Here is a 27,531-nt window from a genome sequence, read left to right on the forward strand (position 1 = left end):
CTGCATTTAATATACTTATTTTCTTTTTTCGCTGAAGCCATAGTTGGATTAGAAGCCATAGTTGATTATTCCAAATGCTTATCACTTATCTTTGAGAAAAAAGCATAACTTTTATCAACCATATTACTGATTTACATAGCACCCTGTAAAGTTTGTTCCTTCAGAAGTAAATTAAAAAAAAAAAAAAGATTATTTATTTGAGAGAAAGAGAAAAGAGAGCACAAGCATGAGGAGCAGCAGGCAAAGGGAGAGGGAGAAGCAGGCCCCCCGAGGAGCAGGGAGCCTCATGCAAGTCTTCATCCCAGAACCCTGGGATCATGACCTGAGCCAAAGGCAGACACTTAACTAACTGACCCATCCAGGTGCCCCAGAAGCAATTAAATTTTCATTGATTCTGCTTTTCATTTCTACCTTTAGTCCCCTAGAAACACATATCAGTCTGCTATGGGTAAGCAGGCTATGGGAGTTTATATCACCAACTTCCACGTTCGTATGGATACACTGGCCCATGTTCTGTATTATCCTCAAAAACCGCTTGTGACTACACGGTCAATGGAATATCTACGATTTAGAGAGCTTCCAGCAGGTATGTTCAGTTTTGCTCTTTAGTTTTTAAGATCCTGTCATGCTTAAGGCACTTCTGGGTGCTTGGGAGAGTTAATAAAATACATATGACACAGCATCTCTTCTCTCAGAATTATAATGTGGGAAACAACACAAATAATAAAGAGATAGATATGTGGTAAGTGTTAGGGTGAGGTACAGGAAATGATTGAATCCTATTGGAAATCTAGAGCCAGTTTCACAAGAGTGGTGGCATTTTAGACTAATGTAAAGTTGATGAAAGAGTATTTGAATTTGAGAGATGGGTTGAGGAAGGGCTTAGATATACATGAATGTATGAGATATGGGAAAAGTTAGTAGTAGTCCTGGCACTCTAGTATGACTGGAGTATAAGTGCACAGGAATGAACCTTGGTCTCACAATGTGGAGAGAACAGAATGAATTTTGAGAAGGACACTCATCCGGCCTTTTGGAGCAAGGCGGTAATACAATTAGAAATTTATTTTAGGAATATCATTCTGATAGTTAATACAGATTACAGTCAGGAATGGTATTGGAGGAGATAATTTAGAGGCTTTTTCAGTGGTCTCAGAATGTGTAAGGTCTTTAAGAAATGAAGAGTAGGTGAGTGCCTATTGGAATACCCATGATGGACTTGATTAATTGGTTGTGGAGTGATGAAGGGGGAGAAGATAGGAATTGGAAATACGTTGCTACTTGTGGCTTGGGTGATCAAGAAGAGAGGGGTACTATTAATAAGACTGGGAATACAGAAGGAGGATGTTTTAGAGGTAAAATAATAATAAGTTCAGTTTTCAGCATGTTGGTTTTGAGTTGTTGCCATAACAGAAAAGAATTTTTTTTTTTAAAGATTTTATTTATTCATGAGAGACAGAGAGAAGCAGAGGCACAGACAGGGAGAAGCAGGCTCCTCTCAGGGAGCCCCTGTGGGACTTGATCCTGGGACTGGGATCACACCCCAAGCCAAAGGCAGAGATGCTCAACTGCTGAGCCACCCAGGTGTCCCGAGAAAAGATTTTCTAATAGTTGCAAATGTGATTTGGAAGAAGGTCAAATTTAGAGCTGTGAGGTTTTTGATATATTAGTGATAATTCTAATAATTACCATGAAATTACTGAGGGGAATTTCAAAGTGTGAATAAAGCCAGAGACCGAACTTTAGTCACCAGGAAAAGAATTTAGGAGAACAGATTTGAGATGTAACTGATAGGAGAATCAGGAGTTTACAGATTTGTAAGAGGGAGACTGGACAACAGGTAAGATGGTGCAGAGACGTCTAAAGGGTAGGGGAGTGTTGAATATTAATCAAGGCAGCAAAGTTTCTTTGGCATAATTGTCTTCTTACCTTACTATTAATAGGATTTTGGCTTTAACTGTGGGTAATGTTATTTATTTGTAACATTATCTATATAACGTTATATAGAATTTTGCTTTGTAAATGGTGGCCTTAAATTAACTACACTAGAAAATCTAACATTTTGATAGTAAATTCTCACAGGTTAGAATGGTTTATTTTCAAAGTCCTCCACAAGGGGTTACTCTTGACTAGGAAAACACAATCTGTTAGGTTTTTCTACAGTGTGCTCCTATCTTTGGGGGATGCTTGCACTGTTGTGTTTTTCTTCAATATTTAGATAATAGTTTATGACTAGAGAAGAAAAGAAATACAGGTAAAAAGTTAGATTTGAAATAAAATGTTCTTTTGGTAACTGGTTTGAAGTGGTGAAGTCATGGCTGGTAGGGACTACACATACTTTTCAGTTCTGTTTTTGCTTCAAGCTTTAATCACATTGTTTATTCTAAAAACTGTTTTTGGAGATAATTTCAAACTGATAGAAAAGTTGTGAGACCAGTACAAAGAACTTCTGTATACTCTTCATCTAGTTTCCTAGTTCATATCTTACCACATTTGTCTTATTCTTTCCCTTTCTCTTCCTGAATCATTGGAGAGTAAGTTGTAGACATGAAGCCACATCACTTTTTAATTCTTAAGTGAATGTTTCCTAAAAACAAAGATCTTCTCAATAGTACCACAGTCAAAATCAGGAGTTTAACATGGATACCCATCTAGTGAGCAGTCAGTCCCTAGTTCATTTTGCCATTCTAGATACTGTCCTTCACGGGTCTAGGCTCTAATCCAGGATTGTGCATTGCATTTAGTTGCATGTTTCCTTAGTTTCCTCAGTGTGGAACAGTTCTTTAGTTTTTCCTTGTCTCATGACCTTGACGTTTTTGAAGCGTTCAGGCAAAGTTATACTTTGTCTTCTCAGTTTGGCTTTGGCTGTTGTTTCCCCATGATTGTATGCAGGTTAGGGTTAGTATGAATTTTTGGCAGGACCAGCAAAGAAGTAATACTGTATTCTTATTGCATCATATCAGGAGGCACATGCTGTCTATATGTACCAATAGTGACTTTTAACTATTCATGTGATTAAGATGATGTCTGCCAGATTTCTCCACTTTCTGTTAATTAAAAGTATTTTGTACTAAGTTGTGTTTTGGGAAGAGATACTTTGAGATGATGTAAATATTCTGTTCCTTGTCAAATTTTCAGCCATTAGTGTGTAGCATGATTGTTGTCAAATGGTGATTTTCTGATTCCATCATTCCTTCCATTTTGATGCTAAAATTGTTCCAGACTTTGCAGTGGGAACAACTTGAAGTTGACTCCTGATAGGTCCCTTATCTTTCTTTATGCACTTCATTGTATTTTGTGCTTTCTCTAAACCTGGACTCATCAGTTTCTTTCAGTGAAGGAATAATATGTGGAAACCAGAATGTGGGTGTTAAGTGTGCTTTTTGCTATTAGAATATCATTGTTTCTGGGTTCCTCAGCTAATACGTAGAAAAATGCATATGCATATACTGCTCCCATAACTTTGTCTATTTTTATGATTCTGTATGTTAAGTAACACAGGTTCACACAAGCATCTTCCATCCCAGTCCAAAACGAGAGTGTTTATTTTAGAACTCCATTTTCTGATAAGGAGAAATCTGGCTCCTGCTGACTTCAGTGTATTTATTTATTTGCTCATTCTATTGATATAACCAATCTCTTGACCTCCTGGCTGAATTATTGGCCCTGGCTTTGTCTAACATGCCAGCTGCATTGGCCAAATTCTGAGCCCTGACTGACGGATTCGGGCTAATCAAGTTATCTTAAGGAATGTCTTCTTGATGAGTATCATTCTTGTAGGGGTATCATACACTATCAAGGTAATAGTATACTATTACCTTAGTTGACATCTTCTGGGAGCAAAGATGCTTGTGACAGAATTTCATCTTAGAGTGTGTGCAAGGATTGCACAGCTTTATTTAGAGAGAGAGAGAGCAAGTGAGTAGGGGGAGGGGCAGAGAGAGAGCAAGAAGGGGAGAGAGAGAGAGAATCCTGAAGCTGACTTCCCCTGAGTTTTGAGCCAGACTCAGGACTTGATCCCAGGACCCTGAGGTTATGACCTGAGTTGAAATCAAGAGTGGCTACTCAATGACTGAACCACCCAAGCACCCCATAGCTCACAGATATTTTTGTCAAAGTTACTAATATTTATTGAGCATTGAATTTGAAACACCGTTCAAAGGTTTTTTACATGTTATTTCTAAACATCATAAAAACATTTTGAAATTTTTTTCACCTGCAAAATGAGATTAATAGTACCTGCCTCATAAAGCTTTTGTGATGATTAAATGGTTAAATCCATTTAAAACTGATGGCTTAGTGCCTGGCAGATAGTAAAGGAGGAATAAATGTCAAATGATTAGAGATAGTGGTAGTTATATTATCTCTGTTTTACAACTGTGGAGACAGGATCCAAAAGGTTAAGTTATTTGCCCAGAATTAAACAACTTAAGAACTATAAATCCAGAATTTAAACTGGCCTGTTTTTCCTTTTTGACCAAACGTAGACCTTTTCCTCCCATCTCTCTTTCTGGTGCCTTTTGCTCTTCACTACATTGCATCTTGATTTGGGGCTTTTAAGAAAAAAACTATTAGAAGCATACTTAAGTTCCATGTTTTTATTTTTTTATTATTATTATTTTTAAAAATATTTATTTATTCATGAGAGACACAGAGAGCGACAGAGACACAGGCAGAAGGAGAAGCAGGCTCCATGCAGGGAGCCCGATGTGGGATTCATTCCCAGGATCTGGGATTATGCCCTGAGCCGAAGGCAGACGCTCAACCGCTGAGCCACCCAGGCGTCCCAAGTTCATGTTTTTAGCTAAATTTAGCTGATCTCTCAGACTTGCCCAGATAGATTGGATAAAGGTAGGATGGAAGGGACTATCTTCTGGGCTCCAGTTGATGTAGTATATACAGGTGATCCAGGGATTGTCACATGAAAGCAAGAAAGCCTCACAAGGCCAAGACAGTTGAACACCTATAGGCTATATCATCTGGGAAAAGGTGCAGGACATAGGTATAGGTGGTTCTCCACCAAAATGTAAGGACATGCTGGAGAAGTCTTGCCTGTTTCATGTACCACAGATGTGATCTATGTCCTACTGCTGGCTTTTTATGTGTTTTCCTTGCATTATGCTGCTTAATCATTTGTGAAGTTTTTAAAAATTCTTCTAGTTCCCCCAAAGAGTCCACACAAAAGGATGGTGACCAGTGTGAATGCTACTAGAGCAAATCATTTAGATTTCGGGAGGAGTTTTCATTGCATACCTGAGAAGTGACGGTTTATTGGACTTTTCTGATTCTCTGAAGGCCTTGCTACTACTGGGGTTTTTCCTTGGAGAATATCAGAGTCCTTTCCTCCTCAAGGAGAGCATTTTAGATCTAAATTCAAATATACAAACTCATCAAGGTGCTCAGAACAAATACCCTCTTGTTAGTATGATTGTTCCTTAGAGAGCAGTCAAGGTTATATTTAGCATAAAATGTTTAGTGTTATCTTTTAAACAGGGCTTGCAGCCTGTAATTCCTACAGGTTTAGGCAGGGATTGGTGAGTTAGAGGTTTACCTTTCCACTTATCCGTATTCAGCTTCAGCTATGGTTGTGATGTGTATAAATGGGCCCAGTGATGCCAGATCTGATTTTTAAAGAAAAGTTTAAAATCTAAGTTTTTAGGTAAATTTACTTTTTAAAGTGTTAAAAATGAATTCAAATTAAAAACAAAACTCTGGGGCAGCCCTGGTGGTGCAGCGGTTTAGCGCCACCTGCAGCCCAGGGTGTGATCCTGGAGACCATGGATCGAGTCCCACGTCGGGCTCTGCATGGTGCCTCCTTCTGTCTCTGCCTCTCTCTCTCTCTGTCTCTATGAATAAATAAAATCTTTAAAATAAAATTAAATAAAAAAAGAAAACTCTGGAGCAGCCCGGGTGGCTCAGTGGTTTAGCGCCACCTTCAGCCCAGGGCGTGATCCTGGAGACCTGGGATCAAGTCCATGTCAGGCTCCCTGCACGGAGCCTGCTTCTCCCTCTGCCTGCCTGCCTGCTTGTCTGTCTGTCTGTCTGTCTCCCTCTCCCTTCCCCTTCCCTCTCCCTCTCTTTCTCTCTCTCTCATGAATAAATCAGTAAAATCTTTAAAAAAAATAAAAAACTCTAGGGGCACCTAGTTGGCTTAGTTGGAGGAGTGTATGACTCTTGATCTCAGGGTTGTGAGTTCCAGTCACATGTTAGGTATAGAGATTCCTTAAGTATTTTTTTTTTAAAGATTTTATTTATTTATTTATTCATGAGAGACAGAGAGAGAGGCAGAGACACAGACAGAGAGAGAAGCAGGCTCCTTGCAGGGAGCCCGACGTGGGACTCGATCCCAGGTCTCCAGGATCAGGCCCTGGGCTGAAGGCGGCGCTAAACTGCTAAGTCACCCAGGCTGTCCCTCCTTAAGTATTTTTTAAAAATATGGCAAGATTGAAACTCTAGAAGTTATGGAAGACAGGAAGAGATGGAAAAAAAAAAGGATTTGCTTTTGTAACTTTGAATGATCATTGATACAATTGACAAAATTACTGTTCAGAAATACCATACTATTAATGGGCATAATTGTGAAGTGAAAAAGGCCCTTTCTAAGCAAGAAATGCAGTCTGCTGGATCACAAAGAAGTTGTAGAGGTGGATCTGGCTACTTTATGGATCACAGAAGAAACTTAGGTGGAAGAGGAGGCTGTGGTGGTGGAGGTATTGGCAGCAGAGGTAGTTGTAGAGGGTGGTGGCAATGATAGTGGTGGTCTTGATTGTAACAGTAGAGGAAGCTATGGTGTGGTGGTGGAAGATACAGGGGTTACAGTGAAGGAGGAAATTTTGGAGGATGTAACTATGCTGGTGGTGGGAACCTAGTGATTTTGGAAATTAGAGTGGACAACAGCAATTAAATTATGGACCTGTGAAGGGGTGCAGTTTTGGTGAAGAAACTTGGGTAGTCCCTATGGTGGTGGTTATGGATCTGGTGGTGGAAGTGGTGGATATGATAGCAGAAGATTCTAAAAGAACTCAGAAGAAAAGGGTTACAGTTCTTAGCAGGAGAGAGAGTGAGTTGGTCAGGAAAGCTGCAGGTTACTTTGAAATATTCGTCTGTAAAAGTCTGCCGTAGGAGAAATGATGATCCATAGTCAGTAAAGTTACCAGAGCTTAAATAGAAAACATTTCTTGTTCAGGATGGTTATAGCCACAGTTTTCAAAACATGCAGCTATTGCTTAATGCGATGTAGTGTCAATTAGACGAACATTCCTCTTTTTTTTTTTTATTTTTATTTTTTAATTTTAAGTAATCTGCACCCATCATGGGGGCTTGACCCAGTAGAGTTGCTTGCTCTACTGACTGAGCTAGCCAGGCGCCCCTAGATGTATATTCCTGAGGTCTTTTAGCTGTTGTAGCTTTGTCTTTTTCATTACATCATGTATATTGTCCTGTCAATTGCAGTAGTGGTACCAGGAATAAAAAATTTAAGGAATTTTTAACTTTTTAAAAATAAATAAAAGAAAGTTTTTCTTTGTTTCCCGGATGAGGCTTTAATGTATGCTCTTACATGCACTACAGGTATCAACTCCATTGTGGCCATTGCATCATACACTGGATATAACCAAGAAGACTCTGTTATCATGAATCGTTCAGCTGTAGACAGAGGCTTTTTCAGGTCAGCTATTTACAACAGTTGTCAAAACACAGATACAGTGCAAAAATTAATACTTTAATCAAAAAAAGTTTTTAAAAAAATAGATTTGGCTTGTATGTATCCAAACTTTTTGGTGGTTTTGAAAGTCAGGCTAGAAGAAAAAATGATCTGACAGCAGAGAAGTTTTTCTGTTACGATATTTACTCTTTTGCCTCCATTCATGAAGCTATGTGTACATACTGGCCAGTACATACTGTTGTATAGATAGCTGTATAGAGTTCAGTGTGGCGAAATCAATGCCCTGCTCCAGAAAACAGGCCCAGTTGGTTCATGGTCATGAATGACTGAAGGAATGACACTATTTCCTGTGTCTCAGGATTTTCAAATGCTAATATTTTGAGGTCGCCACCCTCTACTCTTTTTTGGTAAGCAAATACATGTTTGCAATTATAATACAGAAATGTCTAAAGAAATAAACCTATTAATCTTAGGACCCACAAATAACTATTAAAATTATAGTATTTTTTCAGTCTTTATTATTCTTATGCTTTAGTTATTTTATTGACAATCCCAGATACTGGCATATGAAGATTGGTTAAAAACTAGAGATTGAGAAGATGGATTTTTTTTCTGCATAGTGTCAGGATAGAACTAGGACCAGAGAGTGGGCATGATACCTTAATATCATAAACTTCTCACCAGAGATATTGGAGCAGATCCTGAATGACCTTCTCTGGGGGTTATTAGGGAAGGGATTCTTCTTTTAGGTAGGAGGTTGCAGTTGTGACCTTAGGTCCTTCCTGTTCTCACATATAATCCAGCTGTGTTAAGATACAGATCAAATGCTACGTGTGTGGCGCATATAATACCATTTAAGACTTGACTTTGACTCTTGATACAGTTAACTCTTATTTTAGATTCATGGTTAAATTGTCTCCCAAATATCAAAGTAAAAATGATTGGTATATTCTAACCTCTATTATAAAAGGAAAATAGAAGTTACCTTTACAACCATGCATTTTTAGGTCTGTCTTCTATCGATCATATAAAGAACAGGAATCTAAGAAAGGATTTGATCAAGAAGAAGTTTTTGAGAAGCCAACTCGCGAAACATGCCAGGGTAAGTGATACTGACATTTAAAATAATGGAATTTAAAGTTAACTCACCATGTTTTTCCTAATTAGTACCTCCCCCTTGCCCCCCTCCACTATTTTTAGAGCTGATATATAAGAAAATATGTGTGTTTGCCAAAAGTCTTTACACATAGGAGTTGGCTTGTTAAGATCCTTCCATCCTGGTAGATCTGCATCGAAGAGGGTTTTATTTATTTATTATTTTTTTTTCTTATTTTTTTATTTTTTTATTTATTTATGATAGTCACACAGAGAGAGAGAGAGAGAGGCAGAGACACAGGCAGAGGGAGAAGCAGGCTCCATGCACCGGAGCCCGACGTGGGATTCGATCCCGGGTCTCCAGGATCGCGCCCTGGGCCAAAGGCAGGCACTAACCCGCTGCGCCACCCAGGGATCCCCCGAAGAGGGTTTTAGAACATCACAGAGGTCATATAATTTCATGGGATACAGTACTCCTGTACTGTGAACTTTTCACTCAATTTATGTATTTGCATGGGAACTCCCTTCCCTCTCCACATTGTAGTGTGTCCATAATATTTGTCTAGCCACCATATTTGTATACATTTAACAGATAAAGGGATACCTGGCACTTTTTTTTGTTTAGAAAACTCAAACTTATTGTCTAGTTACTATTTTCATAGACACTTAAAAACTATGTATGCAGTGGGATGGATGGGCTGTCCCAGGGAAATGTATGTATCTGCTACAGTTTTGACCTCTAATGGTATTGTGTGAAGTAAAATGTGTCTTGTTTTTTAAGTCATCTTTCTGTTATCCTATAGAAATAGAGCCATTGTGGGTGGTTCTATGTAGTAGTGAATTGATGTCCAGTGGAGTTAAGATTATGTAAGATGAAATTCAAAATTTCTTTGAGAGGATGTGTGTAGAGAGCATATTCTTTTTCTTTTCTTTCTTTTTTTTAAGATTATTTCAATGAGAGAGTGTGAGTGTAGGAGGGAGGGGCAGAAGAAGGAGAGAGAAAGCCAAGCAGACTCCCAGTGGCAGAGCAGGATGCAGGGCTTGATCTCACTACTCTGAGATCAGAACTGAGCTGAAACCAAGAGTCAGATGCTTAACCGACTGCACAACCCAGGCCCTCTGAGATCAGAAGATGGCAACACCCTTATCCAAAGTCATAGACATTTTGATTTTCCAGTGTTAGTCCAGTACTTTTTTAGAATTCAGAATAGTTTGTAGGATTTGGAGTAAGAGCATTGTATTATTATTACACATAGCTCATGGTGTTAAAGATTCCTATGAACTTCTCTCTGACTTGGAACTGATTCAGGATTTGGTTTTAATCTTTTGGGGGGATTATGTGACTTTTTTTTTTTTTTAAGATTTTATTTATTTATTAGAATGAGAGACCACAAGTTTGGGGGGGGGAGGGCAGGGAGAGGAGGAGAAGCAGATTCCCTACCATGCAGGGAGTCCATCATAGGGCTCAATCCCAGGACCCTGATGTCATGACCTGAGCCAAAGGCACTTAACCAGACTGAACCACCCGGGTGCCCCGGGTTATGTGACATTTTAAATACTTTATATAGTAGTACCATTTCAGAAAATTCTGTGTCTGTTTCCTCATAGGTATGAGGCATGCCATTTATGACAAGCTGGATGATGATGGTTTGATAGCTCCTGGAGTCCGTGTATCAGGAGATGATGTTATTATAGGCAAAACAGTCACCTTGCCTGAAAATGAAGATGAATTAGAGGGCACTAATAGGCGCTATACCAAGAGAGACTGTAGCACATTTCTTAGAACTAGTGAGACTGGCATTGTGGATCAGGTTATGGTAACTCTCAACCAGGAAGGATATAAATTTTGTAAAATAAGGGTGAGTATAGCTTTTTCATACTGCTTTTTATAAAAAGTAAACCAGTTTGACTTAAGTTAATTAACCTATTTTTGTATGAATTCAGGTCCGCTCTGTTAGAATTCCACAGATTGGAGACAAATTTGCTAGTCGACATGGTCAAAAGGGTACTTGTGGTATTCAGTACAGACAAGAGGTAGGTATCTCTTATTTCCCTCACCTTAACCCACAGTTTAACATTTTACAGAATCAAAATTTGCTTTAACTTAAAAGTGCAGAGATGATAGAGGCTTGACTTTTTAATTTTGAGTAAGTAAATGAATAGAGCATGTTGAACAGAATTGAGGACATAGGAAACTTCAGAAAGGGGAGGATCCATTTCAGTTTCATAGTTAAGAGAGTTACGTTTGTCTCCTTTAAAAAATTTCTTCCTAGGACATGCCTTTTACCTGTGAGGGTATCACCCCTGATATCATCATAAATCCCCATGCCATTCCCTCTCGCATGACTATTGGTCACTTGATTGAATGTCTTCAAGGGAAGGTAAGAAATATTCTTTAAAAATATATGTTCCAAACTGATGTTTCTTCCAAAATGATGATAGGTGATTCTCTCATATTTGAGTCAGGGTTCTTTTTTGGAAAAAAGATTGTATGATACTTACTTTCCTGCTTTTATTTATTCATACATTTTGTAAAGATTTATTTATTTATTCATGAAAGACACAGAGAGAGAGGCAGAGACATAGGCAGAGGGAGAAAGAAACAGGCTCCCCACAGGGAGCCTGTTGCGGGACTCAGTCCAGGATCCCAGGATCGTGCCCTGAGCCTAAAGCGGGCACTCAACTGCTGAGCCACCCAGGCGTCCCACTTTCCTGCTTTTAATTTTTTTTCTTTTTCCTGCTTTTAATTTGTAAGTTGGTTATGATTGTGTGTTTCTTCCCCCAGCAAAAATTTGTGAGGTTTTGGCTAAGTCAGAATTTTTATTAAATTTACTACATCCAATCTCTACATACATCTATTATTATCTTTTGACTGGTTCTTTTCTGTAGATGAGGGGTTAATTCATTGGTGGTTAGTTCAGTGTGAACTTAATAATTGTATAGCTGTATTATTAGCTATATTCATGCATCTTTCAGTAGGTTTTCCATTTTTAAGTATCTTGTTCCGGTAGAATGGATATAGCCTAACACATAGGTGACTTGGTTTGAGGGCATTAAAATGTCACTTTCTTTGAGCCATAGGAAACAGTTGGGAGTCTCATTCTTTTTGTATCTGGTTTCATGGATAGCTTCCCTTTTTGAAGGCTTATAATTGAGTTAAAATTTTTTTTAAAGATTTTTTTTTATTAGAGACACACAGAGACGGAGGGGGGGAGAGAGAGAGAGAGAGAAGAGAGAGAGAGAGAGAGAGAGAGAGAGAGAAAAAGAAACAGGCAGATGGAGAAGCAGGCTCCATGCAGGGAGCCTGACGTGGGACTCAATCCCGGGTCTCCAGGATCATGCCCTGGGCGGAAAGCAGGTCTAAACCGCTAAACCACCGAGGCTGCCCAAGTTTAATTTTTTTCAGTAAATTAGTTTGTTATAAATATTTCATTTAAGATATTAATAAAATGAAACATAATATTACAGCTTTCCATAACATAGATTTTTAAATTCAAAATCTTCCCTGTATAGAAAGGATTTTTTAACTGAATATATTTTTATTGATAAAGACTTCTAAGGGAATACAGAAGGACCCAGCTTTTAAAGACTACTTTTTTTAAAAAAAGGTATCAGCTAACAAGGGTGAAATTGGTGATGCCACTCCATTTAATGATGCTGTAAACGTGCAGAAGATTTCTAATCTGTTATCTGATTATGGCTACCATCTCAGAGGAAATGAGGTATGTTTGCTCTTATATTAGTAGTTATATCCTTTGTCGTATATGTCTAGTTTCATTTTTAAAAAATCAATTCTTACTGAAGTATGACAATGCTTTAAATATGTGCACAAATCATAAATGTATAGCTTGATGAACACATCTGTGTGACTGGCACCCAGATCTCAAAAATTAGAACTCTTTTAGGCCTGGATGCCCCCTCCTGTATCCTTCCATTTACTACTCCCATCCGAGCCCCAAGGTAAACATTCTCTCTGCTTTCAGTTTTCATATAAATGAAATCATATGGTCTATGCATGTATTTTTAATATTTTTAAGTCTGTACTTCAAAATCTCTTTCAGGTCCTGTACAATGGTTTCACTGGTCGAAAAATCACGTCACAGATTTTTATTGGTCCCACATATTACCAGCGTTTGAAGCATATGGTGGATGATAAGATTCATTCTCGTGCCAGGGGACCTATTCAGATCCTTAATAGACAGCCCATGGAGGGTAGATCTCGGTAAGAGAGCTGCATCACCATCATTGTTATTATTAATTAACCTTTTTTAATGAAGAATATCAAACACCTACCAAAATAGAGGTAATGGTATAATGAAACCCCCATGTGCCTCTCACTCCACATCAGGTAATTATCAGTGGCCAGACTGACTTAACTGCATTTATCTCCCTACTGCCACCAGCTCCTGATTACTTTTAAGCAAAGCCTAGACATCATTTTCATCTGTGAATATATTTCAGGATATATTTATGAAAGTGGTTCTCAAATTTCTTAGTTCCAGGACCCTAAAGAGTTTTTGAGTTGTTTCTATTGATGTTAATCATGGTAGAAGTTAAAATTAAGACTTAAAATGTTAATTTAGTAAAAAATAACACTAATAAGGGGGCCCTTGAGTGGCTTACTCAGTTGAGCATCTAACTCGATTTCAGCTCAGGACATCATCTCAGGGTCCTGGGATTGAGCCCTGCATTGGGTTCTGCACTTAGTGGAGAGTCTGCTTGGGGATTCTCTGCCCCTCCCCCTGCTTGCGTGCTCTTTTTTGCTAAAATAAATCACAGAAAACATTAATAAGCCCATTAGGCATTAACATAAATAACATTTTTAAAAAAAGATTTTATTTATTTACTCATGAGACACACACACACACACACACAGAGGCACAGACACAGGCAGAAGCAGGCTCCATGCAGGGAGTCCGACATGGGACCCAATCCCGGGTCTCCAGGACTACACCCTGGGCCGAAGGCAGCGCCAAACTGCTGACCACCTGGGCTGCCCATAAATAACATTTTTAATGAAAAATTTATTTTCTAAGTAAACTTAGTGAGGAGTGACATTGGTTTACCTTTTTGCAAATCTTTAAAAATGTATTTATTTAAATTCAGTTAACCTATATATAGTACATTAGTTTCAGATGTAGAGTTCAGTAATTCATCAGTTGCTTATAACACCCAGTGCTCATCATATCACATGCCCTCCTTAATGTCCTTAAAAGGCAGGTTCCCTGCTGAGCCTGGAGCTTGACATTTGGGACTTGGTCCCAGGACCCTGACCTGGGCCTCATGACCTGAGCCATAGGCAGATGCTTAACCTAGACTTGAGCCATCCAGGTACCCCTGCAAATCTTTTTAATGAGCTGGTTTACTAGAAGAGAGCAGGATCCTTGTGTCTGCTTCTGCATTCAATCCATTGCAGTATTTTTTATATTTAAGTATATGAGGAAAATCCTACCTCATATAGACATGTAGTTGGAAAAGGGAGAAATATTTTAATAACCTTTTTAGATGACTGTGGATATTCTTTGGCTATGCCAAAATAACAATTTGTAGTTTCTTAAAGGTTAGCTGTGATGTAGAATCTGAAACCATATTGTATTAAAATTCTGGCCTGTCTTGCACTTTGAATGTATCTTTTACACATGTATAATTTTGTAGCATTATAACTGGGGCTATTTGGAAAAAACTGGTTCATGTTGATGTGTTTCATTTATTTTAAAAATTCACATTTGTAGTGTCTTCACCAGTGTTATCAGAAATCTTTTATTGAGAAGCTCTCACGGCCAGTGTTAAATAGAGGTTTTCTAAAAATTTTTTTTGATTGAAAGCTCAAATTTTAATCATTTTCAACAAATACTTACAAGTTTTCCTCAAAGTAAAAGGATTACTGTGTTCATTTTCAAAAAAAAAAAAAAAAATGATGTCTGCCCAATACCCAGGTCTGAATTCAGATTCACATAGTTGGTGTTCTTCGTGTTGGTGAATTAACAAAATTGGTGTCAGCGATTTTTTCAAGATACTCCATGAGAAAAGGAAATTATTTCAGAATCATGCAAGTGTTTTTCTTTAAGACAAGCATCCTTAGTATAGAACAGAAGTGCTTTAGAACTGTTTTGTCATAGAATATTCAGAAAAACGTGTACTCAAGAATCAAGGTTTAATAAAACTATTTTTACAGTTTTATTAATGACATTCTTTTTAAGTAGGCTCCACACCCAGGGCAGAACCCAACACAGGGCTTGAACTCTTGATCACAAGATCAAGAGCCAGATGCTTATCGGACTGAGCCACCCAGGCTTTTATTATTAATGACATTCTTAAGTGAAACTGGCTTTCCCTCTTCCCTTCACAGTGGAGAATATGACTGCTAGTAAGTTTGGTTCCACTGCCTTGTTTTGTGTCTTGTAGTTTATTTTGCAACCATCTCAGTGCACATGTCAATACAGTGGAAGAAGTAAAAATGTGTTATATTATTATGAAAATAGTTTCCACCCTTACTGGGTCCACAGATTACACTCAGAAAACTTTAAAGTATTAGAACATTACAAAAATCCCACCAAAACACCTAATCACACTATAGTTGACTCTTGAGTAATACAGGTTTTAACTGTGCAGGTGTACTTGTACACGATTTTTTTTGATATGGTACTGTAAATGTATTTTCTCTTACAATTCTTAACACTTTTTTCCTCTAGCTTTAAGAATATACTATAGAAAAAAAAAAGAATATAGTGTAGAATACATATGTGCAGTATGTGTTAACTGACTAGTATTGGTAAGGCTTCCAGTCAGCAGTAGGCTATTAGGATTTTTGGGGAATCAGATGTTTACACATATTTTTGACTGCAGGATGGGGTTAGGAATAAGAGCCCCTTACACTTTGTTCAGGGTGAGCTGTACCTTGATATTACTAAGTATCCAATGTTCAAATTTTCCTGATTGGAAATTTTTAATTTTTAAGGAGATTTGTTTTCAGTTAGGATATAGATACATCTGTGCTTTGCAGTTGGAGTTGTTTTTGTTTTTTAAGTCTATAGGTTGCCTTTCACCTTTCCTTTCCCTTGCAGTGTTTATGTGTTGAAGAAACTGGATTGTTAGCCCTGGAGGGTTTCTCACACTCTGGATTTTGCCGGTTGCATTCTGGGGCTATATATTCCTATTTTTCTTGTAAATAGCTAATTAGATCTTGAGCTTTGATGAAATGAAGAATTGCACTCTTTTGTTTTGCAGTAATGTCATAGGCAATATTGTGTATTTCCAGTGTCTGTGTCTTACAGTTTCAGCAGCCATTAATGATCATTACTTGATGTCCCTGTTTATACTTCTGTATAGAGAGAAACTTTGTTTCCTCAACTGGTTAACCTTGTGACATAGTTCATTTAGGCAAGATAAATGCTTGATTCTTTCTTGGTTTATCATTCTCCAAAATTGATGATTTGGTTTTTGATAATATCACTAAGAAATCATTGGTTTTATGAATTTTATGTATTGAGACTATTAAATAGAAGCTGTAACCATCCACTTTTTGGCTCTTTAAATAATGCATTTCATTTCACTTCCATACTGGGGAAACCTGTGATTATTCACTTGTTCTTTCCATTACTTTTACCAGTGTACATTTATCAGTGTAGGCTTGATTGCCTGGGAGACTCATTCATGGAGAAGCTGCTTTATTTATTAGTATAAAATAATCTGTTCTTTGTTCTTAACAGTGATGGTGGTCTACGTTTTGGAGAAATGGAACGAGATTGTCAGATTGCCCATGGAGCAGCCCAGTTTTTAAGGGAAAGATTGTTTGAGGCGTCAGATCCATATCAGGTTCATGTCTGCAATCTTTGTGGCATAATGGCGATTGCTAACACGAGGACCCATACATATGAATGCCGAGGCTGCCGCAATAAAACCCAGGTGTGTAGACCTTATTGGCAGTTGATACTTGTTTAGGATATAACTATGTTGGTTTAATCATGCAGGCAGGTTCAGTGTGGTGGAACCGATTGGCATTTTCACAATTTTGATTAACACCTGTATAAGATTCTTAGTTTTAAATGAGGAAAAAGATAATTTGATTTTTCTAAAAACCAGTTGTAGTGGGGTAATGTCTCATCTTTTGGAAATAAGGATGTGTACAAGAGATTTTAAACATTTTAAATTAAGGAGTTAAAAAAAAGGTGAATATAAATTATGTCTGGCTAGAAGACTGAAATACCAAAGCCTCGGGATCCCTGGGTGGCGCAGCGGTTTGGCGCCTGCCTTTGGCCCAGGGTGCGATCCTAGAGACCCGGGATCGAATCCCACATCGGGCTTCCGGTGCATGGAGCCTGCTTCTCCCTTTGCCTGTGTCTCTGCCTCTCTCTTTCTCTCTCTGTGACTATCATAAATAAATAAAAATTAAAAAAAAAATTAAAAAAAAAAAAAGAAATACCAAAGCCTCTCAGGAGAAAGAGCCGCCACAAAGTAGCAAATAAGGGATGAATGTTATCAGCCCTTATTTATCACCTACAGTACCAAGACCTCATACCTTTTTCTGGGGTAGGGGAGTGGGGTTATTTCAAATACAGTTTTGCTAATTACCTTTTTCTTCTCCCTCCAGATTTCTTTGGTGCGAATGCCTTATGCATGCAAGCTGTTGTTTCAGGAACTTATGTCTATGAGTATTGCACCTCGAATGATGAGTGTTTAGTTCTTTTAAAAACCTCAAGATACTTGTAAATATTTTTGTTTCTTCAGTATGTTTTTAAAAAAAAAAAAAAACCACAGTGTACTGCATTGTGAGAGAAAGCATTTTATTGATTTTAATTACATGCATGCTTTTCTTCTGTAAATAGACAATAAATTTTTGTAGATAGTCTTGATGTGTTATCTTTATTTTGGATTTCCTTTATGTAAAACCAGTGAATATATAACTAAGCGTTAGTGGACTGGATGAAAAGAAACTGGTTATTAGGCAAGAACAGAGGCTGTAGTTACCAGGACTACTTTTAGTGATGCAGATTAATACATTCTGCAGTTTATAGGTCAGCACCTTCACCTGTTTAAAAAAAGAAAAAGATGAAAATTAAAGAAATAATAAATGATAAAGGATATGTGAGTAACTGTACAAACGATAGGGGGACGCCTGGGCGGCTCAGTGGCTGAGCGCCTGCCTCCGGCTCAGGGCGTGATCCCGGGGTCCCAGGATGGAGTCTCACATCAGGCTCTCTGCAGACCAAGCCTGCTTCTCCCTCTGCCTATGTCTCTGCCTCTCATGAATAAATTAAAATCTCTAAAACAACACATGATAGGGTGAAACACTCTTTGGAATTTGACCTATGTGATTTTGTTGTTCTGGTCTACGAATGAGAGATGGAACTAATTATAGAAGTGGAAGAGTTCATTTCACAACCAAGTTGAGATCCAGAGACGCGAAGGAACTGTCCTCTGTCATCAAGCATTCTCTCAGAATTCAAGTGGAGGATAATTAGTGGCAGAGCTGAGATCGAAACATGACTGTCAGCTACTGCTGTTTCATCACCTGGCTGTCCACATCTTGGCCAAGGAGAATCTGACCAAGCACATATTTACTTGATACTTCCTCCTCCCGAGCGATCTGCGCAGAGGGATGTTTTGACAGATGCTGATAATAAATTTTGTTATTTTTGGTTTAAGAGAAGCCAGTTCGGACATCAGTCTAAGACCACTACATAAATGTAAAGTAGCAGTGCTCTGATGCTGCCAGGATAGGTGCTTGAGAGGCAGCTTTTTGATGGCAAGGCAGAGTAGAGTTGGGTACTTGCCAGTATACTGTCCCTTCTGGCTTTCTCTTATAAAAGCTCAAAGTGAAGGACCAGAATTGCTCACAATCATTTACTTTAATTTTTTTTTTTTATTTATTTATGATAGGCACGCAGTGAGAGAGAGAGAGAGAGAGGCAGAGACACAGGCAGAGGGAGAGGCAGGCTCCATGCACCGGGAGCCAGATGTGGGATTCGATCCCGGGTCTCCAGGATCGCGCCCTGGGCCAAAGGCAGGCGCCAAACGGCTGTGCCACCCAGGGATCCCACAATCATTTACTTTAAAGTGGAAATTTAATGTAATGGTTGCAACACCAAGGAAGACTGCCATGTGGATAGAAAGTTGTGGGAAATATAAGCCATTCCATTGAAGTTTTGAGTTTTGACTTTTACATGTGAGATAAGATGAAAGCATCTAAGTCTTAACAGTAGCGTTCCATCAACTGTCCAGATGTTCTCGTAGAGCCATGTGCTCCACATGTTGATGGCATGTCTTTGTGGCTAACAACTTCAGTAAGAGCTACGTCTAAATTTCATCCTTGGTTCTGTTTCTCTATGAGACAAAACCACTAATCCTTAAATGGTTGTGAGATTCATTACCTACCTTTTTTCACTGGTATTTCATGTAAGGCATCAACCACTGTGATTTTTGCTGATGCTGAAGCCTGTCCTTGGGAATTGGATGCATGGCACTCGTATTCTCCAGCATCCTCCTTACTGAGAGGAGATACCTATGAAAGAAAAAGGATCGTTAGCTCCTCTATGGCAGTCCTCTCTTTCCCAGTGGCTCCAGTTAGGTCATTATTTCTTAGGCTGAATAGGGGATTCCTAGCAGAGGTACTGCCAGAAACAGTGCAGATACTGTGCTGGAAGAGTGAGGCAGCTGCCCTTCTGTTCTGCCAGGAGCACTGACGCTCTGAGGAAACACCACTGACAGCTTCTGAACACAATGTATAGGTGAAGAACTGGGGACATGTGCCATACCAGCTTGAGGAAGACTACTAGTGGATATAAGTACAATTTAGGAGCATCAGAGGTCAAATAAAAATAACCATTAAGAATTGATTAAAATAATGGTTGGGCCACTTAGTTCCCCGTGAGGATTTTGCTTTGAATTTTTTTTTTAAAGTAAGCTTCCAGGCTCAGCATGGGGCTTGACTGAGCTCACAACTCAGATCAAGAGTCACATGCTCTACTGACTGCCAGCCAGGCACCCGTGCTTTGAATTCTTAAGAGAAAATATTCTCATTTATTTGTTGGTTGTTTCCAAAACATTGAACCAATCTCAGCTCTTTAAGTTCCCTCTGAAAGAGGAGTAGCAGTTTCCTGGTAGGCTTGTTCCAAAGAGTGTGTGGTGTGGCAGGGCAAATACTTGCAGCCTGCCAGGACATCTGGCACTTTTGCCAGGCTTGCTGTGTCTAATCCTAGGAATGAAATCCTTGGCAGCTCTTGGTACTCACCAGCACCCAACCAGTGACTTCATGCTTTTCTGGGCCACCCCGGGTCTGAATAGCCAGGTTGTCCCGGTCACCAGGCAAGAGTTCTGTCCTTTGAACTCCATAGTTACCCCTTTTTACCTGCAAAAACAAAAGCAAATAGTCTTAAGTTTTCTTGTACTGAAAAACCAACTTGGAAGCAGCCACATTTTTAGAATTGTGTGGGGTATGCGTCAGACTTTCTAACTGGATTAAACCCAGCAATTTCCCTGTTACTCTTTCCTGAATACTTAACTATAGATCTTATTTCTTCCTGTCAGTTTCCCTCTAAGTTTATATATTTTAAACTATTTTTCTGCATGCTTGGGGAAGGCACACCATCATACTTTGCTGCCACTGACTACCATCCTTCACTCATGCCCTCATAAATTCTGTTTTTTGCTGAGCTTTTTCTTGCTTGCCATGCCATGTTTGACAAACTGTCACCAAGTGCTAGATTTGATTCTTGGGACCTTGAGTAGGAGGCTATGCTCTGCAACCACTTCAGTAATAGAAAACAGTAGGTTGAGTCCAAAATCAGTACCATTCTTTTTGTTCGGAGGGCTAAGAGTTCATTCTAATGATTTACTAAAGAACTGAGAGCAAAAAAATGCCTGTCAAATACACACTGCTGGCTCTGTTCTCTTATGACAAAAGCTGCTTGCTGCCCACCCCTGTGCGTCATGATGGAAATAGGGATGGGTTAAGACATTCCATCTCCTTGGTTTGAGGGTAATAGTGAACTCTGTCCTAATTTCCCCCTCATGACCTGTGTTCATATTATAAACTGGAAAATACGCAAAAGTATATGGAAAAATAAAATGTAACCCTTATGTACATACACATTTAGTATAAATTTCTAAAAGTGGAATTGTTGAGTCAGGGTACAAATATTTTAAGGCTTGTGATAAGGATGGGCTTTAAAAAAAAAGCGATACAGGAAGCAATGTTTCGTTTATTCCATCTCAGGCCACCTGTAAGAGGTTGATGTTTAACTGATAAGTAACTTCTAATTAGGAAAAAGGACTTGCAATCTCACAAGTAGTTTTCATTTTATTGAGCAGATTCTGAGTCACAAAAAAACAGGTGACATACTATATGGACACTCTACATTAGTGTTGCATCTCCCTGTGTGTCCCACTCCTACTACACATCAGTAAGCTTGTCTCAACTTCAAGTCTACTCATTTTCTGTGGCGTGACACCAGGGCTAGGGCTCTGAAAACCATGAGGGACCTAGGCCAACTCCTCTACTTTATAAAAAAATACCTAGCATTATTGATTTGGAATGCCTGGATTTTGCTTGCCTGCTTAGCGCCCCCCACCCCCCGGGGTTTCCCCCTATTGTGACCATTAGAGAAAGCCAGGTTAGTGTTTTTCACATGGAAGAGCTATCAAGACGAAACAGATAAACTCCGTAGGCATCTTTTTTCCTCCCATTTACCAAGTAGCTGGCAAAAACAGTTTATGCTAGTGCAGATTTTGAAATATTTGAAAATGGTTATAACCATGGTGTGAGAGTATTGATTCAATGGCCAAAGTAACGTATCTCTGGTCTTTAGTGAATTTCAGAATTCTTCTAGAGCTCTGTGTGTGACCAGAGCAGAAAAACTCTACTCCATGGAAAATAATCTCAGCAACTGCTGGTCCTCAGGTTATGTCACTCTTAGGAGCATTCTGCGCCAGTAAACCTGGTCTACTGTATAAACTGCTCTCAAGTTGGATTGGAAAGCAAATCTTTATATGTAACAGAACTCACATTCTAATACATTGTAAAAAGCTACTCACCACATAGAAAACATGTAGAAATGTCAAGAATTATTACATGGTACATTTTTATATGGCACATTTCCTTGCTCCCTCATGTGAGGGGAGTTTGTCGATCAATGTGTTTTATAGTTTGAAAAAAAAAAAAAGAAAAGAAAAGGATGCTGGCTGAGAAAAGTGGATTCTAAGACAATTTGACAGATGTGCAATGGGCTGGACGTGCTTCAGAGTTTGAACCTTAGAAATTTAGGCAAAAAAAAAAACTGCCTAGCAGTCACTGCTCACCATAAGGGGTCAACTAGGTGAATTAGAGGGAGACCCAGGAAGTCATTTCAGCTCTGCTTGTATTTTAGCTGCAACAACATCTTCCTGAATCCTGCTATTGCAAATAAGCAATTAATGAAAAGTGCCCGTGGTTACAAAGCAGGATGAGTTAGTCTGACTCTTACAGGTTAATACATTTCAAGGGTTCACTGAATTTCAGGGAACCATTAGAGGATTTTTATGCAGTATAGAACATACTTGCTGTGCCTTTTTGATGAAGTTTCAGAAGAGGTTTATGATGAAATAAATACATGTCTGTTGAAACTTGCATATCCCCGGCCACTGTAACCCACTAAAAACAAAATAATTGTCTAGGAAAGATATTTTTAATACGTGAGAAAGGGTCAATAAATATCTCCTGTACAAAAAGCCACAGACTAGTAATTAGAAACAACCCAAAAAAGAAATGGGTAAAGAATATTTGAACACAATTCACATAACACACAATATGAAAAATACTCTTTTCAAAATATATAAAGAACTTATACAACTCAACCCCCCCCCAAAACAATCCAATTAAAAATGAGAAGACAGACATTGCTATAAAAATGAAATGTGGATGGCCGACACATGAAAAATGCTCAACATCACTCACCATCAGGGAAATACCAATCAAAACTACAATGAGATATCACCTCATACCTGTCAGAATGGCTAAAATCAACAACACAAGAAACAGGTGTTGGCACGGATGTGGAGAAAATGGAACCCTCATGCACTGCTGGAAGGAATGCAGACTGGTGCAGCCACCGTGGAAAGAAAGCAGTATGGAGGCTAATCAAAAAGTTAAAAATAGAACTACCCTATGATCCAGGAATTGCACTATTATTTACCCCAAAGATACAGAAATACTAACTCAAGGGGATACATGCATCCCTATGTTTATAGCATTATTTACAATAGCCAAATTATAGAAGCAACTCAAGTGTCCACTGAAACGTATATATATGTATACATACACACATACACAATGGAATATTATTCAGTCATAAAAAGTGAAATCTTGCCATTTACAATGACATGGATGGAGCTAGAGGGTATTATGCTAAGTGAAATCAGTCAGAGAAAGACAAATACTAAATGATTTCACTTGTATGTGGAATTTAAGAAACCAAAGAAGCAAAGGGGAAAAAAATCAAGAAATAGACTTTTTTTTAAAAAGTAGGCTCCAGGGATCCCTGGGTGGCGCAGCGGTTTGGCGCCTGCCTTTGGCCCAGGGCGCGATCCTGGAGACCCGGGATCGAGTCCCACGTCGGGCTCCCGGTGCATGGAGCCTGCTTCTCCCTCTCCCTATGTCTCTGCCTCTCTCTCTCTCTCTCTCTCTGTGACTATGATAAACAAATAAAAATTAAAAAAAAAAAAAAAAAGTAGGCTCCATGCTGGGCATGGAATCCAATACATGGCTTGAACTCATGACCTTGAGATCAAAACCTGAGCTGCAATCAAGCGTCGGATGCTTAACCCACTGAGCCACCCAGGTGCCCTTACAGACAGACTCCTACCTCTAGAGAACAAACTGCTGGTTGCCAGAGGGGAGGTGGAGGGGGGAACAGGTGAAATTGGTGAGGGGGCTTAAGGAGTGCGCTTGTAAGGAGCACCGGGTGATGTATGGAATTGATAAAAATCACTATATCGCACACTGGAAACTAATATAACACTATGTTAACTATACTGGAATTAAAATAAAATTAGGGGCCCATGGGTGGCTCATTCGCTTACGCATCTGACTTCAGCTCAGCTCATGATCTCAGGGTCTTAGGATTGAGCCCAGCTTGCGCTCTCTGCACAAGGGAGAAGAGTCTGCTTGTCCTCCTGCACCCACCCCCACACTCGTGTGCTCTATCTCTCTCAAATAAAGAAAATCTTAAAAAATTTAAAATAAAAGACTGCTGAACCCCAAAGAAAATTTACAATGTGATAAAATGTATCCTCAATGTAGTCAAAGAAATTAAAGCAATAACAAAAGGATATTTTTAGCCATCATTAACAAAAATTAAAAAGTTGGGCAATATTCAGTGCTGGTGAGGATGCAGGGAAATGGCACCCCTACACTACTGGGGAGGGTGTGAACCGCTACAATCTATTTAGAAAGTAATCTGACAATGTCTATTAAAACTAGCATTAAAACAAATCTTTTGACCTACCTAGTCATGGATCTTTTGGGGGGAGTCCATCTTCTAGGGGAAAAAAATAAAAGCACTTGCATATAGAATATGTATATACTCATATTATTTAAGGTGGTCAAAAATTAGAAACAATACAGGAATTGTTTAATAATTATGGTACACTCTCATACTAGGAATATCATGTAGTTACCGAGAGCAGACCTGGAGGGATGCCCAAGAAATTAATTGAGAAAAGCCAGTATCACAGTAACATGCTCCCCCCTAGGCCTGCCACATACTGGGAATATGTGCCGGTGTCTGGACACAAATAAGGGTCTAGAAAGAAAAACCAGGGCAGTTCACTTGGTTATTTCAGGGAGTGGAAGACGGTGGGAGATTTTGAACTCTTTTTTTTTACGTCTTTGGAGAGTCTCTCCTAATATTACTATCATCACTTTTTAAAATTTATTTTAAAAAAAATTTTTAACTACTTATTTGAGACCGAGTGAGCGAGAGCACAGAAGTAGAGGGAGAAGCAGACTCCCCACTGCACGGGGAGCCTGACACGGGGCTCGATCCCAGAACCCTGAGATCATGACCTGAGCCAAAGGCAGATGCTTAACCAACTGGGCACCACCCAGGTGCCCCATCACTATTTTTTTTCCTATCACTATTTTTAATTAAAGAACTATTTCTGGGGGTCATGAAAGCCCAAATCTGCAGAAATGTTCAGGCAGGAAAAGAACAAAGAGCTTTGGTCTCAGAAACTACAAGCGTTTGGAAGGAATTCTAGGTGTTTTATCTTCTCCATAAGCATCATCTCTGACCTGCTGGGTTAAGGCTCTCTCAGCCTAAAATATGGCTATTTCAGTTCATTTCTCCATCTCAAAATACTGCTCCTGGAATCTTTCTAGGCTGGGGGTTTGCTGGAGAAGTATGGGCCTCGTCAACATCACACAGTAACTAGAGGCCACAGAGTACAGACCACAAGAGGCGCCACCGTAGCCTTCAGTGTCTGAGGGAGAAGGCTCGTTCCGCACGCTCTGCGGCTGCTGGGAGTTAGTTTTTTTTTTTTTTTTAAGATTTTATTTATTTATTCATGAGAGACACAGAGAGAGAGAAAGGCAGAGACACAGGCAGAGGGAGAAGCAGGCTCCATGCAGGGAGCCCGACGTGGGACTCGATCCCGGGTCTCCAGGATCAGGCCCTGGGCCGAAGGCGGCGCTAAACCGTTGAGCCACCTGGGCTGCCCACTGGGAGTTAGTTCTTGAGCAAGGAAGACAAGCTGCCTTCTTGAACTTCAAGCTTGACACTTGAGACTCTAACATCCATTTATAATCCGAAAGCAATTCTGGGCTTAAATTGAATTTGAACGTGACCTTTTTCTGGTTTGTATTCTTAACAGTTTGGTTACAGGGAAAGTGGGGAGAAACAAATGGCTTGTTTAATTATTTAGGTCGGTGACATGGCCTGTAGTGACAAATACATTTTGCGTTGGAAATTTGCGTTTTTGGGATCCCCGGGTGGCTCAGCGGTTTAGCGCCTGCCTTTGGCCCAGGGCGGGATCCTGGGGTCCCGGGATAGTGTCCCACGTCAGGCTCCCTGCATGGAGCCTGTTTCTCCCTCTGCCTGTGTCTCTGCCTCTCTCTCTCTATGTCTATTATAAATAAATAAATAAAATCTTTTAAAAAAAAAGAAATTTGCGTTTTTGAAATATGCAAAATTTACTGTGAAATTTCACTGTCCTTTTTTTTTTTTTTAAGATTTTATTTATTTATTTATTCATGAGAGGCACAGAGAGAGGCAGAGACACAGGCAGAGGGAGAAGCAGGCCCCATGCAGGGAGCCCAATGCGGGCCTTGGGCCTCAATCCCGGGACCCCAGGATCGCACCCTGGGCCAATGTCAGGCGCTAAACCGCTGAGCCACCAGGGATCCCCTTCACTGTCCTCTTTAACAGAAGTTACAGCTGTAAAGGTTGGTCGCAACATTGCTGGTGGTGTCTCTGCCCCCCTACCCCCATTTTTTGGAATCCCCCTGACCTCACTCCCACCAGATGGCCCCATGAGGATGATGCAGCCCGCTGGCCAGAGGGTGGCAGGTGGCCCCACCCGAGTCAGCGTCCTTCTAGGGGACAATGCAGCAGGGACAGGGGAAGCCCTTTCTTTCCTCTAGAGTCTTCAAGGGGTGATCATAACATGCGTCCGGAGCTGCCAATGACAATGCTGCCGACCGTGTGGGGCTTTTTGAAGTAGAAGGAAAAAATGAGACGCACACGCGGAGATCAAAGTCCAGACCCGAGTCCTGACCACACTGCGCACCTGGATCTAGGCACCCCAGAGGCAGGAGTCGCCACTCCCCACTCTCCCTTTTTCTTGCTCAGGGTAGTTTGAAGGGAGGTTCTTACAACCTGCCACATCAAGATTCTGACCATGGGAGCCAAGATCCCCCTGGAATTCCAGAAGTGGATCCTCTGGTCAGATACCTGCAAACAAAATAATCGAGAGACCATCTCAGAGCTCGCTGGAGAAGTGAACCAGCCCAGAAAGGGGTACCTGGTTACGCCTTTCTCCTTAAACTCTATTTCCTTGTTGTTAGCACAAGTTTGATGGTATTTACTCCATCGCATTGTTGGGAGGCTTCACCCTGTCAACATGCAGAAAAAAAGGGGGTGCCTGGGTGGCTCAGTGGTTGAGTGTCTGCCTTTGGCTCAGGTCGTGATCCCAGGGTTCTGGAATCGAGTCCCCACAACAGGCTCCCTGCAGGGAGCCTGCTTCTCCCTCAGCCTGTGTCTCTGCCTCGCTCTGTCTCTCATGAATAAATAAATACAATCTTTAATAAACAAATAAATAAAACCTTGAAAATGCACAAAAAGGGAAATAATGTAAAATCATAGAGTATAACCGTGAAGTACTATTTGATCTGGGAAATGAGTGTTTTCCCTTCTACAGACATGCTGGGAATACGTTATCCTTCAAATGTGATGACAATTACACAAGATAATACCACTTGAGGAGAAATATTTCCAGGAACAGTAGGTGACAGCAACAGCGTTAACTCTGCTGATAACAAGCCTGCGTTCCTTTATGGACTCTTTACAAAAACTATATGCCACCTTCATCATACAGAGGAGGAGATGGAGGTTTAGAGCACTGCTTCTTACTTTAGGCGATTTTTTCCCCCAGGAGACATTTGGCAATGTCCTGATACACTTCTGACTGTCCCCAGCTGGAGGGGGCAGGTGCTACTGGCATCCAGCTGGTGGAGGCCAGGGATGATGCTAAGCATCTTAACAATGCACAGCGCAGCCCCCACATCAAAGAATTATCTGCTT

The 27,531-nt window shown here is 39.8% G+C and overlaps 2 protein-coding genes across 2 annotated transcripts in view; one reads left to right on the forward strand and one right to left on the reverse strand.

Moving 5' to 3' along the window:
• Positions 1-17,606, forward strand: part of POLR2B (RNA polymerase II subunit B) — a 47,483-nt gene extending 29,877 nt beyond the window's left edge. The window contains exons 16-25 of the mRNA XM_038556187.1: positions 418-586; positions 7,570-7,666; positions 8,671-8,765; positions 10,367-10,617; positions 10,703-10,792; positions 11,032-11,139; positions 12,367-12,480; positions 12,820-12,980; positions 16,468-16,663; positions 17,349-17,606. Coding sequence (XP_038412115.1) covers positions 418-586; positions 7,570-7,666; positions 8,671-8,765; positions 10,367-10,617; positions 10,703-10,792; positions 11,032-11,139; positions 12,367-12,480; positions 12,820-12,980; positions 16,468-16,663; positions 17,349-17,438 — 1,371 coding nt within the window. The 3' untranslated portion in view covers positions 17,439-17,606. The remainder of the gene's footprint in view (positions 1-417; positions 587-7,569; positions 7,667-8,670; positions 8,766-10,366; positions 10,618-10,702; positions 10,793-11,031; positions 11,140-12,366; positions 12,481-12,819; positions 12,981-16,467; positions 16,664-17,348) is intronic.
• Positions 17,521-27,531, reverse strand: part of IGFBP7 (insulin like growth factor binding protein 7) — a 69,229-nt gene continuing 59,218 nt past the window's right edge. The window contains exons 3-5 of the mRNA XM_038556189.1: positions 19,989-20,105; positions 19,133-19,259; positions 17,521-17,786 (exon numbers count right to left, since the gene is read on the reverse strand). Coding sequence (XP_038412117.1) covers positions 17,767-17,786; positions 19,133-19,259; positions 19,989-20,105 — 264 coding nt within the window. The 3' untranslated portion in view covers positions 17,521-17,766. The remainder of the gene's footprint in view (positions 17,787-19,132; positions 19,260-19,988; positions 20,106-27,531) is intronic.

This window comes from Canis lupus, chromosome 13 (genome assembly GCF_011100685.1).
Source record: "Canis lupus familiaris isolate Mischka breed German Shepherd chromosome 13, alternate assembly UU_Cfam_GSD_1.0, whole genome shotgun sequence".
Classification (NCBI taxonomy): domain Eukaryota; kingdom Metazoa; phylum Chordata; class Mammalia; order Carnivora; family Canidae; genus Canis; species Canis lupus.